A 24,419-nucleotide genomic window follows, 5' to 3' on the forward strand; every position below is an offset into this window, starting at 1 on the left:
AGTGACTTTCCACATTTCTTGGTGCTTCCAAATCTGTTTTGTGAGACATAAAATGCTGCCGACACTGTCCTCCTCCTAGCATTATGGTAATGATTATGTGAGGTCATTTGCATGTAGAAATCCAGATCAGAGCCTGTCAAACTCATCTGACAGCCATGCATTCTTCCCCAAACCTCTTCTTTCTTCAATGCACTTGATGTTCAGAACACTGCAGGTACCCTTGCGTCTCAGAGCGGAGCACTGCTCCCACACCTCTGTTGAAGACGAGATGGACTCGTGCTGAGGTCAAGTTGTCTTAAGATCCAAAGTCTGGGCTCTTGAAGAGGGTCTAGGACACTCAGGATCAGAGCTGGCTTTAACATCCTTGTATCTTTTCCCCCAGACCTGGAGTCCAGGGGCACGGGCCTGAGCAGCAAGACCCTGTGCATGGAGAGCGAGCAGATCCTGCCAGACGGCTCCCGTGTGCGGCACTATGATGTGCACAGCCTGTACGGGTGGTCCCAGACCAGACCCACCTACGAGTGAGTCACTGTCTCCTTCTCCACTGGGTACAGCCTGCAGGAAAGCCAGTGATGGATGAAGCTACTGTGTAGCAATTCCCATTTACTAAGGAAATACCATTGAGCCAGAGTCAGGACCTGTGCTTATAGATTTATTTAGATAAAGCAGGGGCCCACCATTTGCCATTGATTTCATAAACATCAGAAGGCACAGCGCACTGTATTACTTATCCACTTGTGTTGGTACATGCATAAATAACCCTACTACACTGCCTGTCAGATAAAGAATAATGATGTGATTCAGCATCACATTGACTAACCATGCTTATCCCATCACTGGACAGTGGGAAGTCTGAACTCTATTATAATTCTACGGGATCACCATTGGAAGTCTGAGCCATGACTGACTGGAAGAACATTATATGGAGCATGAATGCAATGAGTAAAAAAATGGCAAATTTGCAATATTTAGTGATATTTTTTGTCATTAACTCACCTCCTTTCCCTCCACCCAGAGCCGTGCAGGAGGTGACGGGACAGCGAGGGATCGTCATCACCCGCTCCACGTTCCCCTCTTCTGGCCGCTGGGGTGGACACTGGCTGGGAGACAACACAGCCGCGTGGGACCAGCTGAGGAAGTCTATCATTGGTGTGCAGCCTTGTGCCAGGGCCCCTGCTGGCAGGGAGGGGGCGGTGAGGGGAGCAGGGGGCAGGGCTCAGGGCCTGGTCTCACCCCGCTGTGGTTCCCTTTGCAGGCATGATGGAGTTCAGCCTCTTTGGCATTCCCTATGTAAGTGTCCCTGGATCCCTGCTGGTGACCTGGGAGCTGGGGCCAGCGTTGAGAAACCCTCAGCAGGCCCCTTTTCTTGCTTCTCGGTTCAGACAGGAGCAGACATCTGTGGGTTCTTTCAAGACGCTGAGTATGAGATGTGTGCTCGCTGGATGCAGCTGGGGGCCTTTTACCCCTTCTCCAGGAACCACAACACCATTGGGACCAAGGTAGGGCATTCGCTGCTCCCTCAAGTGTTGTGTGATGTGTGAAAGGCGCCCTCCATTTGTGAGCTGCAATTTCTGCAGTCGGTTTTCACTGGGGGTGTCTTTAAAATAGAGAACCCTGTGTCTGCATGAACTGTGCTTACCTATGTTCTTTAGCTTACCCTTTTATTTAGACAGTGTATCCCAAGAAGAATGCCTTATGGGAAATCTCACTGAGCTCACCCAGGGGCCTCATCCAGTCTGTTAGCAATGTTCCCTGACTTACCTGGTCATCATCTTTGGAGTGGCTGTGTGTGATCTTCAGCAGGAATTAGCTCTCAGTGACTTTCTTAAGGATGTAAGATCCTCTAGGCTGAGCTCCTCACAGTCCTCTTCCTCTTTTGCAGAGACAAGACCCTGTGTCCTGGAACGCTACCTTCGTGAATCTCTCCAGAAGCGTCCTGGAGACCAGATACACCCTGCTGCCCTATCTCTACACCCTGATGTACAAGGCCCACGTGGAGGGCAGCACAGTGGTGCGGCCTCTCCTGCACGAGTGAGTGTCTGGTGGGACCTCAGTGACCAGTGGGTGACTTCCTGCCTTCCAGGGGATGAAAACAATTATTTCAGAATGAAGATAGGATTGCTCTGAGACAGACTCTCTGTTCACTAACCATATGCTATTATCCCTTTCTGCACAGTGGTATACATGCCATAGATAATTGATAAAAGGTTCTTTCTTTAATGAAAAAATTAAATGATATACTTGAGCACAGGGTTGCTTCTTTTAAATCTTCAGTGTGGCTGTGTGAAGCCCTACCTGGCTTCCATAGCCATTTTGTCATGTGTTGTCCTAGGTCCCGGTGAGCTTGGCTCACCCAAGGCATTTTCCAAGGATGCTTGAAGGATGAGGGCCTTTCTTGCATTTAAAGTGTGCCACAGTGAAGTCCTGTGGAAATATTTTCTAGCAGAGAAAATAGCTACATTTAATAAGTTCTAATGTTTGATGAACATGTGCTAGAACAGTTGGCTGTGGGGCCTGTGTGTTCCTGACTGAGCCAGACCTAGGCCAGGAGTAAGGATGCTGAGGTGCAGCTGGCTCCTGACTTGGATCTGAATTGAGGACTTCCTTCAGGGCTGGGCCTGGCTGGGCTGTGACCGTGGCACCTTCCTGTCCTTTCCAGGTTTGTGTCAGACCGGGTGACCTGGGACATAGATGGTCAGTTCCTGCTGGGCCCGGCCTTCCTGGTCAGCCCTGTGCTGGAGCCCGTGAGTAGGGGGCCTCTGGTGGGCAGAGGGTCCTGGCTGTGAGGCTGGAGAACAGTGAGGGGAGGAGAGGCCTGGTGCTGGGGTCCTGACACCTGCTTCTTGTTCTGCCTGTGTCTCCTCCTCCCCTTCTGAGCCTGTCACTCGGACTCTGGGCCTCAGCTCCTACAGCTGTCAAATCAGCACAGCCACTCTGGTTCCTAGGACAATCAAATATGATGTATTTAATGTGTAATCACTTCTCTGTTAGTGGAAATGATGAATACAAGGGCAGGTGGCAGTGCTGCAAATAATTCATCCGTTTCTCTATCACCATTAAAAGAACTTCAGTGGACCTGCGTGCAGCAGTGTGCAATCTCCCTGTTGGCTGGCCCTGCCCCTCACTCCCCTGCAGGCCCTCTGGCCACAACAGCTGTTCCTCAAAGTCCTGCATTGGTGACTGGGCTTCTGGCTGAAATACCAGCTGATCGCACCTCCTCAAATCTCACTGTACCTGTGTGGGCTGGCATCCATCACAGTAGGATGCTGTGGGGAGCCTGAATCCTATTTTCGCGAGTCTCCTTTGGGTACTGGCTCCTCAGCTTCCAGTCCAGCCTCCTGCTCGTGTTCACCCTGGGGCTTGCAGTTGTTGGCTCCAGTACTTCCCTAAGTGCTACCCATGTGGAAGACCTGGACTGAGCTCCTCGCTCCTGGCTAGGGCTTTGCCAGTCTTGGCTGTTGAGGGCATCTGAGAAGCGAACTAACAAATGGAAGATCTCCATCTCTGTATGTCTCTGTTTCTGTCTTTGAAATAGCAATATTGAAAAATAATCTCAATTTACCTACACATTTTTTTGTCCCTACTACCAAAGCTGAGTTGTTTGTCTCTTTAAAGGTGGGGTAGGATTGATGGAGTTAGTTTATAAGAAAATGGTAATTTTTTTTTCTTGAATTTTTGGTTGGAAAGATTTTATGGAAGCCACTTGTTTAGGGGAGGCACATTTGCCCCTGTTTGGAAAGTTTCCAGACTGCTGAGTTCCAGAGAGAAGTGGGCCCAAGGCATCACTATGGTTTTAGCTCTTTCCTCTGCAAACTTTTTCACTCTGCCCTCGGTAACTGTGCCCACCGCCCACGCCTTGTCTGTGTTCAATTCCAGAACGCCAGAGAAGTCAGCGCGTATTTCCCTGAAGCCCGCTGGTATGACTACTACACGGTACGTTTTTCTAAATATTTATATATCTTGGGAATGTGGTGGCCTACAAGAGCTTTAGATGGGAAAGTCTTCAGGCCAAATGCTGCCACTGGGTCCCACCTGGTGTGTTCTGGGCCCCACAACTGCAGACCTTGTCCCTCAGTTTTCTCACCTCCAGATGGGGTAAGACCACTTCCCTCATAGCAGAACAGTGGAACAACTCATGAAGCAGCTCACTCAGTGCCTGGCTGTCCACGGTGTTCGTTATGTGTCTGTTTTTACCTTTCCTGCACCACCACTGGTCACAGAGGAGTGTAAGAAAGACACTGATAAACATGCCAAATAGCGCTGTAACTACAGGTTTCCTTATACCCTCTCCTGTTCTAAGTGTGTAAGCACAGAGGCCCTTTAATCTCTTTTAATCAAATGGCTTCTTGTACAGCGTAGATGCTCAAAGAATGGTTGTACCGTGAGTTGCCTGAGGTATGCTGAGTTATGAGGTCTTGTGTAAAATGTTCACAGAGCCATTGGCCCTGACCCTCGCGAGTCAAACAGTGCGATCCCACTTAGGAATCAGGAGCCCAACAGGTGCTCATCAACACATATTTGCAGAGGTATTTTGAGTTCCAAAGACTCATCAAAGAAATGGAGCCTTCAAATAATGTTGGGATGTTCTTTGAGGGACAGAATGAATCAGAGTCTGATTCTTGGGGGAGAAGAGGAGAGGCGTTTCCTTACCCTCTGACCATCACTCCATCCCGGCTGTCTGGGAGAACAAAGTGAAGGGCTGGGGACACAACAGGAAGACAGGGGGCGGAGCGTGTCCTGGCCCCTCTCATCCAAGGGGTTGAGTAGTTTAGATGCAAACTGGGCAAGAACAGGGGGTGCTTCTCTCTGTCCTGCAGAGACCTGAGTCCCCTGACTAGTTTTCTTGTTGACATAGTCCTTCTGTCATTTCTAAGACCCTGCTGGATGCTTCCAGCCAAGGCTTTTGTGGGTATGAGTAGCCGGCATCCTTTAAGTGGGCCTCGCCTTGGCCCTGAGTCTGCAGACTGACCTTCCCTTTCACGGGAGTGCGCTGAGGTCCTGGTGCAGGCCGTGGACTAAGGCAGAGTTTAAAAAGAGACACTGCATTGGAAGGCGGATCCTGTGTGCCCAAGGTTTGAGAGTGAGGGCCTGCGTACAGCTCACCCTCTGCCTGGCCTCGGTCTGGTCTCAGCCTTGCCCAGGTACAAGCCACCTTTCTGGGACCTCAGTAAAAAGGAGCATTTTCCTCTGGATTTCACAGGTAAACTGGAGCTAAAATTTGCTTCTCTTAGACACTATTATGTAGGCATGTCAGGAAGTAAGTGGGGAGTTGAACTAAAAGATAAGTTTTTTGTAGTGTAAAAATATAGAATCTAGGTATAGTTTGTGGTGTATTTTCCAAGAACCCTCTGAAGTACCCTACAATGCATGATAACAACTTTATATAGTAATAGAAGAAAATGACGAGTAAGGGTTAACATGAAAATTGTCCTGGAATGACTGACTTTGTATATAGTTTTTTTAAACATTTATTTATTTTTATTTACTTGAAAGACAGAATTATAGACCGAGGAGAGGAGACAGAGAGTGAGAGAGATTTTCCATCTGCTGGTTTATTCCTCAAAAGGCTGCAACAGCTGGGCCTGGGCCAGGCTGAAGCCCAGAGCCCAGAGCTGCTTCTGGATCTCTTACGTGGGTTCAGGGGCCCAAACACTTGGACTTTTTCAGGCACATTAGCAGAGAGCTGGATCAGAAGTAGAGTAGCTGCAACCCAAACTGGCGCCATATGGGATGCCAGCATCGAAGGCAGAGCCTTAATCTGCTACACCACAATGCTGACCTCTGTATGTAGCTTTTAAATGGAAGACTGCTTTCTTCCACTCAGATGTCATTGAAGAAGAAAAGATAAAGAAATCATGTGAAAAGCCAAACTGTATGTGGTGAGCCGCTGGGAATAAAGGAAAATTTTGGAGTTTATTTATAAAGATTAGATAGTTGAGGGGCCGGCACCGTGGAGCAGTAGGTTAATCCTCTGCAGTGCCAGCATCCCATGTGAGCGCAGGTTCGAGTCCCGGCTGCCCTTCTTCTCGTCCAGCTCTCTGCTGTGGCCTGGGAAAACAGTAGAAGATGGAGCAAGTGCTTGGGTCCCTGCACCCGCATGGGAGACCAAGAGGAAACACCTGGCTCCTGGCTTTGGATCAGTGCAGCTCTGGCCGTTGTGGCCTTCTGGGGAGTGAATGAACAGAAGGAAGACCTTTCTCTCTGTCTCTCCCTCTCACTGTCTGTAACTCTACCTCTCAAATAAATAAATAAATAAAATCTTTAAAAAGACATTAGTTTAAATTAATAAATAAGTGTGTTTTTAACTAATCTTTACAATTTCAGAAACCTATTCTTGGTTTGGTGTAGAAATTGGCAAACTATCCAACAGTTAAATCTGTGTCAACTATTTTTTTAGAAATCTTTTAAAGAATACAGATTTCATAGGAACAGCTTTAGGAATATAGCAGTTCTTCCCCCCATACTTGCCCTTCCATCCCCACTCCCATCCCACCTCCTGTTCCCTCTCCCATTCCATTCTTCATTAAGATTCATTTTTAATTAACTTTATACACAGAAGATCAATTCTATACTAAGTAAATATTTCAACAGTTTGCACCCTCCCACACACCAGGTATCAAGTGCAGATTGAGAGCAAGTTATTTCTCATAGTGCAACTCATTAAGGACAGAGGTCCTACATGGGGAGTAAGTGCACAGTGACTCCTGTTGTTGATTTAACAATTAACACTCTTATTTTTCACATCAGTGACCACCCAAGGCTCTTGACGTGAGCAGCCAAGGCTATGGAAGCCTTTTGAGTCCACACACTCCGTTGGTGTTTAGACAGGGCCGTATGCAAAGTGGAAGTCCTCTCCTCCCTTCAGAGAAAAGTACATCCTTTTTGATGATCTATATGACCAACTACACACTTAGTACGATCACTGTGACATCTAAGATGGCGTTAGTACCACCCAGCTTAATGGGATTTGGAGTCCCACGGCAAGATTTTGGCTTTATCCTATTTTTGTAGATGCAGTTTTGTTAGAACACAGTCATGTACATTTGTTTTGTTAGAACACAGTCATGTACATTTGTTTTGTTAGAACACAGTCATGTACATTTGTTTTGTTAGAACACAGTCATGTACATTTGTTTTGTTAGAACACAGTCATGTACATTTGTTTTGTTAGAACACAGTCATGTACATTTGTTTTGTTAGAACACAGTCATGTACATTTGTTTTGTTAGAACACAGTCATGTACATTTGTTTTCTTGTCATCAAAAATACCTTCTTCCTTACCTCTTAAGTGTCAGTTCTCAAATGGGGGCAGCTTGTGTACAGGATTGGAGATGCATTTCTTGTCCAAACAGGGTGAGTGGAAGTTAGCTCTGCCTCCAGTGGGGAGACGGAGAAGATGCTACCAACATCAGAGAAGCACAGGGCAGCCTCACAACAAAGACTTCTCTGGCCCCAGAGGTCAAGAGTATCAGCGTGAGCCCCTCTGCTGTAGTTGAGAGGATGGGGGCTGGGTGTTCCTTTTGGGATGGAGGCTCTTGCCTTGGGTGAGAAAACACCTCACACACATGAAGCACACACAACAGCAGGTGTGCTAGGCTAAAGCTAAGGTCCCTCAAGAAAGTCCGCTCGCCTGGATCTTTGCTGTGCAGCAGGAATCACAGGTGTTGGTTAAGGGGGTGAGAGGTGGGTGCTGAGACTGTGGAAAACGGAGGGGCTGGCGCCACAGTTCACTTGGCTAATCCTCTACCTGCGGTGCCGGCACCCCGGGTTCTAGTCCCGGTTGGGGTGCCAGTTCTGTCCTGGCTGCTCCTCTTCCAGTCCAGCTCTCTGCTGTGGCCTGGGAGTGCAGTGGAGGATGGCCCAAGTGCTTGGGCCCTGCACCCGCATGGGAGACCAGGAGGAAGCACCTGGCTCCTGGCTTCAGATTGGCACAGCACCAGCCATAGCGGCCATTTGGGGAGTGAACCAATGGAAAAAGGAAGACCTTTCTCTCTCTCTCTCTCTCTCTCTCTCTCTCTCTCTCTAACTCTGCCTGCCACGGAAAAAAAAAAAAGAAAATGAAAAAAGAAAATGGAGACAAAGTACCTAGACTCTAGGGGGAAGTCTCAAGTGCCACTGTGGAGGCATTGCAGGGACCCATAAGAAGTGGATGAAAGCTTCGTTCCACCACCTCCAGCAGTGCTCTGGGACACAGAACGCGCTGGAAGGAGTGTAGCTGGGACAAGGTTCGATGTCGGCTGAGCTGTAAAACCCAGAGTCTCTCCCAAGACGTTGTGGTGGAAAGTCAGGGCTTCGTGAGCAGCTGGGCGAATGTGGGGCATGGAGTTCCGGAGTGTGCTGAAGGGTCACGGACAGACAGCACGTTCACGGGGTGGACGAGACGTCTCCCTCTCATCTCTCCTGTTCTGGCCCACAGGGTGCGGATGTTAATGCAAAGGCCCAGTGGAAGGTCCTGCCCGCCCCTCTGGACCACATCAACCTTCACGTCCGTGGCGGCTACATCCTGCCCTGGCAGGAGCCTGCGCTGAACACCAACCAGAGGTGAGCGTGGACTGGGGCCCCCTTTCCACAGCAGTCAGTGCACCGCTTTGTAATGAAGCCCAGCAGTGTGGAGACACGGACGCTTACTGGTGATGGTTGGAGTATTTCTGTCTCCTGCGACTCTATTGACACCAGAGGCACCTGTCAGTTTTGACTTATTGCCTAGGAAAAAGTAGAACAATCTGATACTAGTGATTTTTCCCATTTGAAATTTCAAGGAAACATTCAAAGTTTATTTAGAAAGGTTCTTTGAATACTCAGTCTGGGTCTCTCACAGAGCTATCATTTCCCACAGTCGGCAGAATGCTCTTGGTCTTATCATCGCCATGGATGAGAACAAAGAAGCGAAAGGTGAACTTTTCTGGGATGATGGAGACACCAAAGGTGAGCTCTGTGATGATAAAGTCTCTGTTTCCAAGCCTGAGTCTTTGCCTTATGGGCCTTTGCTTCTACTGGTCCTCAGCTGGGGGAGAAATCACAGCAGGTACATTAGCAAAAGTCATTCAAGGGAAAACCTTGTTTTAGTCTGTACCATTCAGCAACAGTGGTAGGGTGAGCTGCAGATGGAAGGAAAACACGTTCATCTGCTAGAATTCTCTCTGTTGGCCAGCAACACACACATACACACACACATACACACACATACACACGTACACATGCACACATGCACACATACACACACATACACATACACACATACACACATACACACACATACACACATACACACACAGGCTCTCAGTTTACTGTCACTGGGCACCTGGGAGACATGGTTTTGAGCCCAAATCTCTAATTCGATATGTAGACATCTTTTCTCCAAAATACTTATGAATACATGATGATGTGAAAAACACATCTATGCCAGAGAGGCGGTGAGAACATTCTATTTTAGAGTGTGTATTTCCAGCCATATTTTTAAGCTGATTTTTATAGTTCCAGTATTTTAACAATTCCCAGGGATCCAGCTTAGGAAATTGCTGAGGTCCTTGCCATGGAAGCATTTGGAGGGGAAGTTTTTCCAGGTTGTAGTAGGATGGAGACAGAAAAACTGTGGCTTGGTCTTGGGACTCTGTCCATAATCTTATCGTTTTCAAGATGCTGCTTAAAAAAACCTTTTACTTAATTGCTTAAATGACAAATGGTTAATTATCATGTAAAATGGAATTATTCAAGGTGTATAACATGATGGTCTGATACACAGTTATCACTGTCACATGAACAATATATCCGTCACCATTATTGTGCATCAACTGCCCAGTTGGCTCATCTGGCGATTGGAAGTCTGCAGCTGAGCATCTTTGACCACCACCTCCCCATTTCTCCACCGTTCCTCCTTGTGCATGGATGAGCTTGATTATTCCAGATATAAATGGGATAGCGTCACATTTGTCTTTTTGTGTCTGGTTTATTTTACCTAATACAGTGGTCAGGTTCATCCATCTTGTCACACAGCATCTTCTTCTTTGTATGACAGAATAATACTCCAATTCCTGTATGTACCACAAGTTCTTTATCCATTGATTTGTTAACAGACACATCATGTCTGTATCTTGGCCATTGTGAAAAAGAAATTAGAGATTTTAATCTAAGCTATAAAATTCCCAGAAGAAAATCAAGGAGAATTTTCCATGTCATTGGTGTTGGTGATGATTTTTTGAATAGGACTCCAAGAGCACAGGCAATAAAAACAAAAATAAATCTGTGAGATTGATTGCAGCAAGGTAAAAACCTTCTGTGCAGCTAAAGAAAAAATCAACAGTGTGAGGAGTCAACTTACACAATGGGAAAAATTGTAAGCCATACACTTGCATCTGGGAATGTACTAATGTCAGTAATATATAAGGAACACAGTAGTAAAAAGCCCCAAATAACCCAATTTAAGGTGAGAAAAGCATTCAAATAAATGTTTCCAAAGAAGACAGTCAAAAGTCTGAGAGTACCTGAAAATGTAATCAGTTATTAATCAGCAGAGAGATGAAAATCAAAAATCGCAGTGAGCTATAACTCACACCTATTAGGATGGCTTATTATGGAAAAGGAGCTAACAGATGCTGGTGAGGGTATTTGAAAAAGGAAACGCTGTTCCTGGTACCGCCATTGTGAAAATCAGAACGGAGGTTCCTCCAGAAATAAACACAGGTCAACCATCCCTCCAGCATCCTTCTTCTGGGCGAGCATCCAGGGCCAGTGAAATCAGTATCCCGAGGAGGCAGCTGCAGCCCAGTGTTCATCGTAGTATTGTTCCTAATAGCCGAGATATGAAAATAACGTCCACTGATGGGGGGTGTGATCCAGCCAAAACAAGAAACGCTTGGTGCCGTTTGTGACTAGCTTGAAGGGGAGGCAGGTGAAAGCCGTGTCTGTGGTGGGCGGGCCAGTCTGATTTGTCTCTCTCTCACTTTCAGATACTGTGGCCAACAATGTTTATCTTTTATGTGAGTTTTCCGTCACCCAAGTGAGTAACCGGTTTTTATGAATCCTAGGTATAGACTTTTGTCTGATCATCAGCACACATGTGCTTGTGTGTGTGTGTGTGTGTACCAATATTTCAACTTCATATGAGCTGATGACCACAGTTGAGTACATTTCCATTTTGATTTAGCTCCTTGGCTTTTTTTTTATATTGTCAAAAGGGGGCAATGATGTACATGAAGATAAATCAAAGCAGCTAGCATTTGTAATGACAGATATTTTTAAATGTGTGTGTGTTTTTTAAATTTTTTTATTCAAGGGATTATTACAATAAATGCTACTCCTAGAGCACACACAGTAGAGCTAAGTGACGCTCAAAGTTCTAGGACAAAATACTAGAATGACTTGAATCTGTGCGACAGACATGGCTTTGTGCTGAATTTTCCTTGTTTTGCAGAACCACCTGGACGTGAAGGTTTCACAGTCAGGCTACAAGGACCCCAACAATTTATCATTTAAAGAGATTAAAATCTTTGGGACGCAGGAACCTAGCAATGTTACAGTGAAGCACAATGGTGTCCTAATTCAGACGTCTCCTAAAGTCACTTACAATTATAACCTGAAGGTAAAAGTCCATTTTGTTGATAAGTTTATTGAGAATTCTTTGTGGTATCATGGCACTCATGCTCACTAAAGTCACATGAGTTCCTAAAGGGCCAGAGCACATTCTAAGGCATGTGTGGGGCGGTCAGAGGGCTGGGTTGGGGAACAGAGATGGCAAGGTGGCCAGAGCTAGAATGAACCGGGTCCGGCATAATGATGAGATTTGACATTTGGTCCTGAAAGTACATATCAAGGATGCATATATTATGATGTTAGAAATCCATTGGTGTGCAGCTGATCATGCACACGGCAAGGTGCAAGTCTGTAGAAGAATGCATGTGAGAAAACAAGCTAAATGGATGTTTGTCAAAAAAATCAATCGTCCTAAAACCAAAGGAACGATTTTGTTGTTGTATTTGGTGATAGGGAGACAGTTTATAGTCGGCAGTCTATTCTGAAGGAGGCAGCAGATCCAAACCAACATGTAGGATGTGGCAACTTTTGTTAACTGGCTACTCAGATTTAAGCGCTGACCAAAATTTCAAGGCTCAGCTGGCCCTTGAATGATGGTTTCTCTTGTTGGGACCTGTTAGTTACAGTTGACAGGAAACCCCAAGTGATAATTTAAATGCTGGGATTTTTTTCCTTTCTGTGATAAGAAATTGAGAAAGTAAAGAGTTGCTGACGTTGGCTCAGTGACTGGAGATTTTCAAGATTCAGGTGTTTTCGTTCTTGGGTTTAGAAACAGCTGCTTAGTTTCAGGTATCATGCCCCTGTTCTGTGTGTGTGTGAGTGTGTGTGAGTGTGTGTGTGTGTGTGTGTGTGTGTGTGTGTGTGAGAGAGAGAGAGAGAGAGAGAGAGAGAGAGAGAGAGAGAAGGAGGGAGGAAGTCAGCCCATTAAATCAAGAAGACATTTGGCTAGTAGTGATGTCCAGTAGATTTGAACTTACCTCTTAAAGGTCGCAGCTGCCTTTCCTGTATTAAAATCTGAGCTTTTCTTGGAACTTGGGTATTCTAAACTGAAATAATGAGTGTCACTATGTTCCTAAATCTGTATATATGAAATGCATGAAATTTGTATACCTTAAGTAAAATTTAAAGAAATAAAAATTAAAAAGAGATGTTTTTATGTAGGGCATGCAGCTAGTAGTGTCTTCAAAAATTGGCAAATATTTATAGAAAAGCCATTTGCCTAGGTTAAACTTTCAAGATTATTTATCAGAATAACTAAATCCAAGGACTGAGAAATGACTTGCATTATTAATCTGTGAATTTTGTGTACCCAACATTGCTAGTATTCACTTTTTAAAAAAATTTAAAATTAATATAAACAGAACAGATTTTGTGCATTCCACAGGTACAGTTTCAAGAAGACAACCCAACTTCTCTTGCTCCCCTGTTCTCCCTAAATCCCCCTCCCTCTCTTCCATCTTTTCATCAATTTTTTCAAAGATGCAATTTTAATCCACAGGCTTAATTTTCCACTAATCATAATACTCAGTAGTAAAAAGTAAGAAGACCACAGTTGCACAGGAATATAGACAAGGTCTAAAAAGACAATCATATCCCAAAGTGACCCATACATTTTTTTGTATTATATATTAACAAAAAATAAATATATATTTTTTGTATTATATATTAATATATTATATCATATATTAATATGATATCACCTATCAGAGAAAACATATGCTATTTGTCGCTTTGCGACTGGCTTATTTCACTAAGCACAATGAAAGGACATTATTTTGAACAGGAAACCTAATTAGATTTGGAGACTCCTAAGTGACAAAATTAGCTCCAATTTGATTCTTCTCAAAAGGGTGTCGTATCAGTTCTGGAATCAAGGCTCTGACATTGTGTCAGCATTGGAGGGTGGAGGGGTGGATTATAGGAAAGAGAGGCAAGAAGATTGAGAATGGGAGACTGCGAGAGGGTGATGATTCTTAGAATGTAATATTACTGCTGCAGACCAGTTAGAACTTTAGCTATGGGGAGTGCTATTCATAGAAGAGATAAAATAAGAAAGATAAAAAAATAATATTAGAAAAATTAAGTGTTTGAATAGATGACTGGGATTTAGTAAGAAAGATTTCAAGCTTTGAGCTTTTGGACTTGGAGAAATGAAGAGGCTGGGATATTAAAAATGGAAGGGAATGTAATGATTTGCCAATTCATCATTGTATTATTGGTAAAACTAAGATTTTAGGAACAGGAATATTTTGTCACAGAAAGATGGGGCCGAGAATCCAGGCCAAGTGGTTTTAATTGCTGTGTTCTTTCCACCACTCTGACTGATGGGGAGCCATGGTTTAAGGAGAAGGGAATTAGACCCTCAGCATTCGTGGGACATGCAGGAGTGGGCATTTCTGGAAAAATAAAGAGGGGGAAGAGGAAGGGAAGGAAAGAAAAGTGATATTCATGTCACAACGGGATGAACAAGATTCTGAAAGAGTTGGGAAATTTGTGCCCCTGAATCTCCCTCCACCAAGCCTACAGCACCACATCAGCTACAGTCATGTATTCCTGGGTCTGATTCATTTTTTATTTTTTTCATAAATGCTTGTTCTGTGAATAAATGTCCTGTGTCTTTGCATTCCCACAGGTTGCCGTTATCACAGAAATTGACCTTGTCCTGGGAGAAGCGTACACGGTGGAGTGGACCTTGACGACGAGGGATGAGGAAAAGATCGACTGCTATCCTGATGAGCAGGGAGTTTCTGCAGACAACTGCATTGCCCGTGGCTGTGTCTGGGAGGTAACCAGGCTGGTGGTAGCACGGCTTAAAACCTCTCCGCTTACTCTGCACCTTCTCCATGTAACTACTGAAAACACATAGAAGGTTCTCCCAAGGGAACCTAGTTTGGATTTGAAGAATGAGTGGCAATAGGAATGGTACTTATTGTATAAATATTTTGCTTGGAGGACAGGAATTTAAATGTGTATCATTACCAAATGATGTATAAGTGATGGACTGGCTTTCTCTCCCAGTACACTGTGTCCCCACTGTTTCTCTTGGATAGTTCTAAGACCTCATGCTGATCCAACACTGGCCTTGTCTTTCAGGAATCCAGTTCTCCTGGGGTCCCTTTCTGCTACTTCGTCAATGATCTATACTCAGTCAGCAATGTTCAGTATAACTCAGATGGGGCCACTGCTGACATCTCCCTAAAGTCCTCTGTTCAAGCCAACGCCTTCCCGTCCACACCCGTGAACCCCCTGCGCCTGCAAGTGACCTACCACAAGAATGAAATGCTGCAGTTTAAGGTAAGCCTGGTGTCTGCATCAGATACGGCCCCGCCCTTCTCAGTTCTATTATTCTGTGCTATTGCAGGTTACAGGATCCTATAAAAATTACTCTTCTGAGTTAACAGGTGATAACAGAGTAGATCCTCATGCTCATACTAAAAGCAATGCAAATATATTGAAGGAATAGCAAGACCTGTCCTAATTTGCATTTCAAAAATTGCTGTGGCTACTCTAATGAAAACAGCTGGTGAACAAAATGTGGAGAGACAAGTCAAAGACTCATTTGATCATGTGGGGAATGGAGGTTGGGCTAGGTACAGGAAAGGAGATGGAGAATGCTGAACACGTTTGAGATCGAGAAAGTGGGATTACAGGATCAGGTGGTGGGTTTGCAGATAGTGATATTGACGAGGGGAGGATGAAGAACAATTACTATGTTTCTAATCTGCAACTGCGTGTGGGTAATGGTCATATTAACTGAAATGGGGTCATTGAAAAGGTTTGTGCTTGGTCTATATGTATAATGAGTATCAATTGGATGCTGAATTTCAGGTCTATGTGAAATAACCATTAAAGGAAAGTGACTTCGTTTTCCCCATGGTTTTTTACACATAAGGGTCAATGAGGGGCTATCTGTTCTTATGCTTATTTCTCTATTAAAATGTAGGCTTTTACACTAGTGCTTCTGAACCCTAACTCAGAGTCTAGAAGATATAAGCATTCTCATGTTTGTTGATGGAGTAAATGACCAAGGTGAACCCCGTGGCATTGCATGAGAGGGTCTTCACACTCTCACATCTTCTAATGCATGGATAATGCGTTTTTAACTGTGTGTCTTCACCATGGCACCGGCATGTTGGTGGCATATAATAGGTTGGAAATGGATGAACTTGCCTTATGGCGCAGCCCTGGTTCTTACCTACTCTGCACCAGGTCTCTCCAAAACATTCACATCTTTCTGAGCCTAGTTTAGACTCTGTGCCTTTGTGTTTGTTATTTCTTTACCAGAAATACTTGGCTCATTTCTGTGCTTGGCCAATGACTACATAGCTATTAAAACAGTAAACTATGCCATTCTCTCAGAAACAGGGTTAGTCATTTCTTCCCTGCCTGTATTCTCACAGCACTTTTGCCCAGTTCTGCACTTGCACACATCATCTGGGTGTTGTGGATCTTTCCCATGCGCTTCTCATTAGCAGGTGTTTTTTAAAAGCAATAATCATGAATCTTTCAGTTCATACCCCCAGTGTCCAATATGTTACCAAGCAGGAATATAGTAGATACTTAATGAATCAATTTTGTATGCCAGTTTCAGCAGACAGCAATAATTATTTTAATCAAAAAGTTTGTGTCCTTTGGGGAGAATTTTTTTTTTAATTCTGAGAAGTTTTCAAATATTTACATGCACTAGTATTCCCACACACAAAGTAACAAATAGTATGCTCATAAATATCACACTGATATCAGAATGATTTTCCAAATTACCGTGAATGTCCAAGAGAATGTATTACTGGTATAAAGGTCTCAAAAATGAGATATGACAGACTTAGCCCCAAAATGAGATATGACAGACTTAGCCCAAATGGTGAATCTGACATTGTCCTGTGAATGGCGATGGAATCTCAGCCGTCATGAGCTTAAAGACAAATAATTATAGCACACAGACTCTTTGCCAAACACAAGAAGCTTCTACTAAGAGAGCAGACTTAAATAGAACTATTCTTGCAATTTCATAGCTTTGTGGGACATATATATTTACAGACGGTGTGTGGATCAAGTCAGGATACTTAAGTCATCCTTAATCTCAGATATCTACCATTTCTTTGTGAAGAGAACATTCAGATTTCTGTCTTCTATCTCTTTTGAATTACACAATACATTATTGTTAACCATAGTCACCTTCTTTGTAGTAGAACACCAAACTTTATTCCCCCGTCTGCACCCTTGTCTAACACCTGTTTCCTCTGGCCTAGATCTATGACCCCAACAACAGTCGGTATGAGGTCCCAGTTCCTCTGAACTTACCCGGGGTTCCAGCCAGCAGCCCTGAGAGTCAGCTCTATGAAGTCTCCATTGGGGAGAACCCATTCGGGGTCGTGATTCGCCGCAGGAGCACAGGCGCTGTCATGTAAGTGCTGTCCTTGGAAAGTCAGCTGCTCGAGGCCCGAGGGAGGTCCGTTTATTCTCCAGTCTCCTGTCTGTGTTGCAGCTGGGACTCTCGGCTGCTCGGCTTCCTGTTCAATGACCTGTTCATGCGCATCTCCACCCGCCTGCCCTCTGCGTACCTGTATGGCTTTGGGGAGACGGAGCACACGTCCTTCAGGAGAGACCTGAACTGGCACACGTGGGGCATGTTTTCCCGAGACCAGCCCCCGGGGGTAAGGACGGAGCGCTGGGTTCTGTGTCTGCCTCTCTGCCAGCTCTAGGTGTGCATGCGCTGTGCTGTGCCCTCCCAGACTCTACCTGCTGGATCCCACATTCTGCTTCTCTACCAGGGTTGTAGTTCCCAGGCTCTCTGTCTCAGCTGTGTTTAACTTATTCACAAGGAAGACTGGACCCATGAGAATGTGCTGAGTTTCTTTGTCGACTACAACGTCTCTTAACTCCTGCTTCCTCTCTTTCCTGGTTCTCAGTACAAGCTGAATTCCTATGGCGTGCACCCCTACTACATGGGCCTGGAGGAGGATGGCAGTGCCCACGGAGTGCTCCTGCTCAACAGCAACGCCATGGGTAAGGCTGTGGCATGGATCCCCTCATTTTTGTGCACCGTTAATTCTACATTGCTTTAGAATATGTTTGACCTCACAGCCCTCTGAGCTCAAAGCCGTTATGGGCAGTGGTGCATTTTCTTTTTCTGTAGACTTTCTATTGATTTTAATCCAGTACCATGTGGTGGTACTGCTCATCCAGCTCCTATCTCAGTAATAATCATGTAAGAAGCGATGGCAATCTGGAGTCCCCAGTACATTGGAGGTCAGCTGGGGAAAGGCAGTTATATAATTTGAATTAGCAGAGCCCTCATTTTGAGGGTACGAAGGTGTGAAAAGACTTATGGCATTTAGGAAAAGGAACATGGTGAAAGTGACTTTGGTCAGTACCTGTCCCTGAGTTAATAATGTTGTGTCACTGTCAGTTACCTGTGTATGACAATGTACAATTGTAATAGAAGATGTTATCATTGGAGGGAGCTGAGTGAAGAGTACACAGGGTCTCTACAACTTTTACGACATCTTTTAATACATAACTTATTCTTAAATTAAAGTAGCAATAATACTTTTAAAAGATTAGAATGATAGAACTTATGATAAGATAAAAAATCACAGGAAAGTGGGGGAGTTCCAGTGACGGGACCCTGTGAACTTTCACGTAACTGAATCGGTTCTATGTGGGTGCAGCATTTAGCTCTCTCTAACAGAAAGGGTGCAGGAAGAGGTGGAGGGTGGGATTCCAGGGATGATTCTGCACCGTGACGTTTTCCTCATGGTCGGCATTTCCTGTACCACAGATGTGACGTTCCAGCCCACGCCCGCCCTGACTTACCGGACCACAGGGGGAGTTCTGGACTTCTATGTGTTCTTGGGGCCCACTCCAGAGCTTGTCACTCAGCAGTACACCGAGGTAGGAGGGAGTCAGCTGGCTGCCAAGTGTTTACACAGCACATTCTGTGTGCCAGACTCTCATTCAGAAGTATAAACCTCATATGAGTAGATGGGATGATTTGTTTTTCTCAGGGTCAGGGAGACTACAGAATACAGAGAAATAAAAAATAAATTGCTATCAACCATACATTCCTAGCCTTTCTAAGCATTGCCAAGGAGCATAAATAGTAGTGGTCTGATGGTGACGGTGGTGATGGCAGTGATGGGGGTTGGGAGAGGTGCTGGGGTGTTGATTGTTGGGGTGATGGTGGTGGTGGTGGTGGTGGAGAGGATGAAGATGGTGCTGGTTGGTGGGTGATGGGAGTGATGATGTGGTGGTGAAAGGATAATGTTGGTAAGGTGGTAGTAGGGGGTGGCAGTGTTGGTAGTGACTGTTGTCACGGCAGAAATGCATACTTACTTCTGCAAGTACCTGTTACTGCAAGTCAAAGCCCTTTACACCAAGGGTGTTTAAAATGGGCCATCGAAAATGAAATCAAAATGTAAATTTATTTAGTGCAGAAAAACTGAAATCTATGAATATTTCTTAATAATAGTCATTTTCTAAGAAGTTTTAGAAAATCATTAATATGGATTTCAAAATGTTTTTGCACTTCTGTTTTTAAAAAGATTTTTGAAAATTTATTTGAAAGGCGGAATTAGAGAGGGAGAGGGAGAGGGAGGGAGGGAAGGGGTGAGGGAAGGATGGGAAGAGAGAGAGCAATCTTCCATCTGCTGGTTCACTCACCAAATGGCTACAAAGGCTGGGGCTGGGTCAGGCAGAAGCCAGGAGCAAGGAGCTTCCTCTGGGTCTCCCACAGAAAAAAACCCACAAAAATTAATACAGATTTAATTATGGAATTGTATGCATATGTGTAGATGCAAGTGTGTTCCAATTCTTGGATGCAGGGGCCCAAGAACTTGGGTCATCTTCCACTGTTTTCCCAGGTGCATTATTAGGGAGCTGGATTGGAAGTGGAGCAGCTGGGACTTGAACCAATGCACATATGGGGCGTTGCTGTTGTAGGCAGTGGCTTAACCTGTTGCAACAGAGCGCTGGCCCCTTTACATATCTTTTAATTCCGTTTTCCATTTACTTTTTGAAGTAGCAGCATATTAACTCACTCAGTCCTCACAAAACCATTATGAGGCAATACTATGATAAGCCACAACTTGCAGGTAATAAATTGATGTCCAAAGAGATTAGTTAACTTTCACTCAGGGTTATAGAGGTAGCTAGGCATGTGGACTGTATCCTAAGGCAGGCATTTTGCTTCTAGTCTGAGTCGTGAGCTAGACCATTCTCTAGAAATCAGAGCAAAATCAACTTTTCTATAATTTCTAGAAGAGCCCAAGCCCGTCAGGTATCTCCTGCCAAGGTATACCATTGACTCTGCATCCCTCACTTTCTGGAATTGAATGTGTTGATGAGCGTGGAGCACTGAAGAAATACTTATTCCTTCATACACAACTTCAATCCAGCTCCCGTTTCTTGTGGACTGATATCTTCTGTCCTCTTCCCAGGTGATTGGTCGTCCTGTGATGGTGCCTTACTGGTCCCTGGGCTTCCAGCTGTGTCGCTATGGCTATGAGAATGACACGGAGATTGCCAATCTGTATGATGATATGGTGGCCGCCCAGATCCCCTATGTAAGTTCTCAGTGCTGGGGTCCTGGTCCTGGACCTCACACTCACCCAGGCGTCTCTCCATCTGGACTCTCTGTGAGATTATCATGATATTCTAAGATACTAAGTGCTTTCTCATCCAGTGCTACACTGTGCTCCACCCCAACACGGTGATGCACATGGAGGTTCCTGTTTCCTTGTACAGATGGAGCTCAAAGACTCACATTGATTTGCGAAAGGAGGAAGGCGTACAATTGGCTCCAGCACTCTTTCTGCCACATCGCTGTTCTCTCCGTTTCTTTTATACAACTTCAGACCATTCAGTCAAAAACCTTTTGATTCCATATGAATGAAAGTTTCCCTACCAGGGACAGGGAACCCTTTTCTGCCCAGAGTCATCTGCGTATTTATAACATCATTCACAAACCGTACAGAATTATTGACTTAAAAATTAGCCTGCTGTAGATTGATGGTATGTCAGGTCTCAGCTATGGTTTACTTGGCAGGGCCAGACCAAATGATTTCACGGGCCTTGTGTGGCCTGCAGGTCAGATGTAGCCCCCTCCCCTGCCAAAACAGTGCTGTTATTTAATCGAAAAATTAACACAAATTTAGTTGCATAATTGCATGCATATGTGTAGATGCAAGTTGTTCTAAGTTCCAACTCTTCCCTTGTGCTGTTGACCACTCCTCCATCAGCTCTGAGCTAATCACTGGTTGAAGGTAGGGATCATGGGCCTAGTTATCAGAGGAAATGCTTGTGGAAACAAACTCTCCCCATTACTGGAGAACAAGAGGGGTTCAATGGTCAGAGAATGGATCGCAGTGAACAAAGCTGGGGTGTGGGTTGTGAAAGCTTATAAAGGAAGCTGTCTGTAACTCAGGGCGCCGTGGCAGAGGGCTGCGTGTGGAGCCTGGGCTTGGGCCGCAGCAGCACTCGGTGGCCCTGTGTCTCTCCCCAGGACGTGCAGTACTCAGACATCGACTACATGGAGCGGCAGCTGGACTTCACCCTCAGCCCCAAGTTTGCTGGGCTCCCAGCTCTGATCCAGCGCCTGCGTGGCGATGGGATGCGGGTCATCCTCATCCTGGTTGGTGCTCACGTGGATGTCGTGTGGGGAGGCTGATGGGCTGTGGTGGAGAAGGCCCTGTGCTGTCCTTCCCTCCATGGAGTGAGCGGGAAATGGAAGCCCCACTAGGAAATGCATTTCCCTGGAGTCCAGAAACTACCACCCAGGGGACCCTAAGGCCTTCTCTCTGCAGGAATCCTCCTTTTTTATGTCCTTGTCATCGCCAGCTTTGGTTTTCCCAGCTGATTGTGGTTTGATTTCAGGACCCAGCGATCTCTGGCAATGAGACGCAGCCTTACCCTGCCTTCACTCGAGGTGTGGAGGACGACGTCTTCATCAAATACCCGAATGACGGCGGCATTGTCTGGGGAAAGGTATGAGCTGAGCAGTTATCTGCCAGTGCCCAGCCTGGGGTGGGTCATGCTATGTCTGAACCTGGGGTGGGTCACCGCTATGTCTGTTTGTGCCTGTGGTTTTCTTGACCTTTTGCATTTGGGCTTTGATATCAAAAGTTCTCATTTTTCAATAAATATTTATTGAAACAGTTGAAGACTTTTTAAGTGAATAGATGCATTTATCCTGCATGATAATTTATATGCTATTTTCCCTAGTGTCATGGCTTAAAATTTCTCAGGAAATAGTATATAAGGAAAATGGACTGATCCATTGATACTTAGTATTCTCCTCTTCTCAGGTCTGGCCTGACTACCCTGGTGTTGTTGTGAACAGCTCTCTGGACTGGGACAGTCAAGTGGAGGTAAGAGACCCCGTGTGGATGTTGAGTGAAAGCAGGGTTGGTGGGAGTGTCCCCTACACCCAGGGTGCTGGATCTATCTAAACACTTGAGTGAGGCGAGGGTAAACCATTTAGGGCTTGTGTCCTGGGTGGCTGTGTGCCAGTCACTTTACATGTAGCATTTTACTCTCAACTGCAGTACTGAGTGATTAATCTTGGGATTCAGTGCTCAGAGAGCTGAAATTCCTGGCCCATGTGTCTAGAGATGGGGTGGTTACTTCAAGCCCAGGGTTGTCGAATCTCAGAGGCCCATGGAATTTTCACTGGATGATACCTGTACAAATTACTGTTTTTTTTTCTCTGACTAAATACCTGTTGTTATTTCTTTAATTATTCATTTGAAAGTCTCCAACAATTGTCTTTAGTGATTGGTTCATTTTCTCTCTATTTTTTTTTAAATTTTCACATCAGACTTTTCCATCTTTATTCATAAATCTCTCTCCCCACTCCCAATCCTTCCTTGAATCTCTCAGCATTGCTTTTTACATATTATTTCTGTATTAACACTTACTATCTCCTGATGCCAGGTTCTTGTGGTCCATGCTTTTAGACCTGAAGTTTTTCCAAGCTTCGGTAAACATTTGTTACTTGAATGAGTATATGGTTTCTTGCTATTTGAGGGAAGGTTCATTTCTTTTTTTAAAACATTTATTTAATAAATATAAATTTCAAAAGTACAACTTTTGGACTATAGCGGTTTTCCCCCCATAATCACCCTCCTACCTGCAAACCATCCCATTCTTCACTAAGATTTATTTTTAATTATCTTCATATACAGAAGATCAATTTAGTATATACTAAGTAAAGATTTCAAAAGTTTGCATGCACACAGACACACAAAGTATAAAGTACTTTTTGAAGACTAGTTTTACCATTAATTCGCATAGTACGACACATTAAGGACAGAGATCCTACATGTGGAGTAAGTGCACAGTGACTCCTGTTGTTGATTTAACAGTTGACACTCTTACCTAATCACCCGAGGGGCTCTTGTCATGAGCTGCCAAGGCTATGGAAGCCTCTTGAGTTCACAAACCCTGACCTTATTTAGACAAGGTCATAGTCAAAGTGAAATTTCTCTCCTCCCTTCAGAGAAATGTACCTCCCTCTTTGATGGCCTGTTCTATCCACTGGGATCTCAGTCACAGAGATCTTTCATTTAGGTCATTTTTTTTTCTGCGATAGTGTCTTGGCTTTCCATGCCTGAGAAACTCTCATGGGCTTTTTAGCCAGATCCAAATGCGTTAAGGGCTGATTCTGAGGCCAGAGTGCTGTTTAGGACATCTGCCATTCTATGAGTCTGCTGTGTATCCTGCTTCCCATGTTGGATTGTTCTCTCCTTTGTAATTCTATCAGTTATTATTAGCAAACACTGGTCTTGTTTATGTGAGCTCTTTGACAATCCTATCTTTATGATCAATCATGAACTTAAACTGATCACTTTAACTAGTAAGATGGCATCGGTAAATGTCAACTTAATGAGATTTGGAGTCCCATGGCACGTTTCTAGCTCTACCATTAGGGCTAAGTCCGAGTGAGCATGTGCTGAACTGTACATCTCCTCCCTCTCTTTTTCCCATTCTTATTTTTAACAGGGTTAAATTTAAACACCTAAGAACAATTGTGTGTTAATTAAAGAGTTCAACCAATGGTATTAAGTAAAACAGAAAAAATACTAAAAGGAATAAAGTAGTAAGCTGTTCCTCGACAGTCAGGACAAGGGCTCATCGAGTCATTGTTTCTTGAAGTGTCAGTTTCACTTCTACAGGTTTCCTTTTAGGTGCTCAGTTAGTTGTCACCGATCAGGGAGAACATATGATGTTTGTCCCTTTGGGACTGGCTTATTTCACTCAGCATGATGTTTGAGGAAGGCTTCATTTCTACTCTGACCAAACATGTATACAGTGCATTGATGCTGGCTGTTGGCTTTATTGTCTGCTGTTCTGATAATCCTTGTGACTGGGGATCCCAGGGTGTGGTTGGACACCCTGCCGGAGAGCAAGGGCCTTGCTATGCTCTAAGCAGTTTTTCTTCAACCGTGATTGTTTTCCCTGCATATGAACTGTGGCGGGACAAATGTAGCCAATGTAAGCCCCATAGAATAGCTGGGAAGATAAGGTAAGCCCCTTTCCTAAGACCTTGCCAAGGGCTGAAGAAACAAAGAAGGTGGCCTTTCTCTGGCCAGCAGTGTGGTGTAACTTGGAGTGTTTAGAAACTCTGTCCGGATGGAGGCGCCATCAGATGAATCTCAGTGTTGCGAGAGCGCAGCACAGCAGCTGAGGCTTCAGGTCTCAGTGACTCAGATGCTCAGGGACCGTGGCCCTTATGAGTGCTCTTTTTCATACAATGTAGCGTTATAACCAGTAGCAGAGGTATCACAGAATGGCTAAGTCACCAGGAATGAAGCTGGCAGGAGGTGGACCAGATGTCCATATCTCATCCAGATAGTTCTTAGGGTAAGGGGTAAGTTGTACAGGGGAAGAC

General features: G+C 44.7%; 1 protein-coding gene across 1 annotated transcript in view; it reads left to right on the forward strand.

Annotated features, from left to right (window-relative positions):
* LOC133761791 (maltase-glucoamylase-like) overlaps positions 1-24,419 on the forward strand; it is a 180,687-nt gene that overhangs the window by 139,088 nt on the left and 17,180 nt on the right. Inside the window, exons 105-125 of the mRNA XM_062194622.1 lie at positions 383-521; positions 1,016-1,149; positions 1,256-1,290; positions 1,383-1,499; positions 1,883-2,031; positions 2,660-2,744; positions 3,877-3,933; positions 8,418-8,542; positions 8,838-8,926; positions 10,948-10,997; positions 11,412-11,579; positions 14,163-14,315; positions 14,624-14,824; positions 16,780-16,934; positions 17,016-17,184; positions 17,440-17,536; positions 18,312-18,424; positions 19,969-20,094; positions 21,033-21,161; positions 21,404-21,514; positions 21,835-21,897. Coding sequence (XP_062050606.1) covers positions 383-521; positions 1,016-1,149; positions 1,256-1,290; positions 1,383-1,499; positions 1,883-2,031; positions 2,660-2,744; positions 3,877-3,933; positions 8,418-8,542; positions 8,838-8,926; positions 10,948-10,997; positions 11,412-11,579; positions 14,163-14,315; positions 14,624-14,824; positions 16,780-16,934; positions 17,016-17,184; positions 17,440-17,536; positions 18,312-18,424; positions 19,969-20,094; positions 21,033-21,161; positions 21,404-21,514; positions 21,835-21,897 — 2,465 coding nt within the window. The remainder of the gene's footprint in view (positions 1-382; positions 522-1,015; positions 1,150-1,255; positions 1,291-1,382; positions 1,500-1,882; positions 2,032-2,659; positions 2,745-3,876; positions 3,934-8,417; positions 8,543-8,837; positions 8,927-10,947; positions 10,998-11,411; positions 11,580-14,162; positions 14,316-14,623; positions 14,825-16,779; positions 16,935-17,015; positions 17,185-17,439; positions 17,537-18,311; positions 18,425-19,968; positions 20,095-21,032; positions 21,162-21,403; positions 21,515-21,834; positions 21,898-24,419) is intronic.

The sequence above is a fragment of the Lepus europaeus genome, chromosome 1 (assembly GCF_033115175.1).
Source record: "Lepus europaeus isolate LE1 chromosome 1, mLepTim1.pri, whole genome shotgun sequence".
Lineage (NCBI taxonomy): Eukaryota > Metazoa > Chordata > Mammalia > Lagomorpha > Leporidae > Lepus > Lepus europaeus.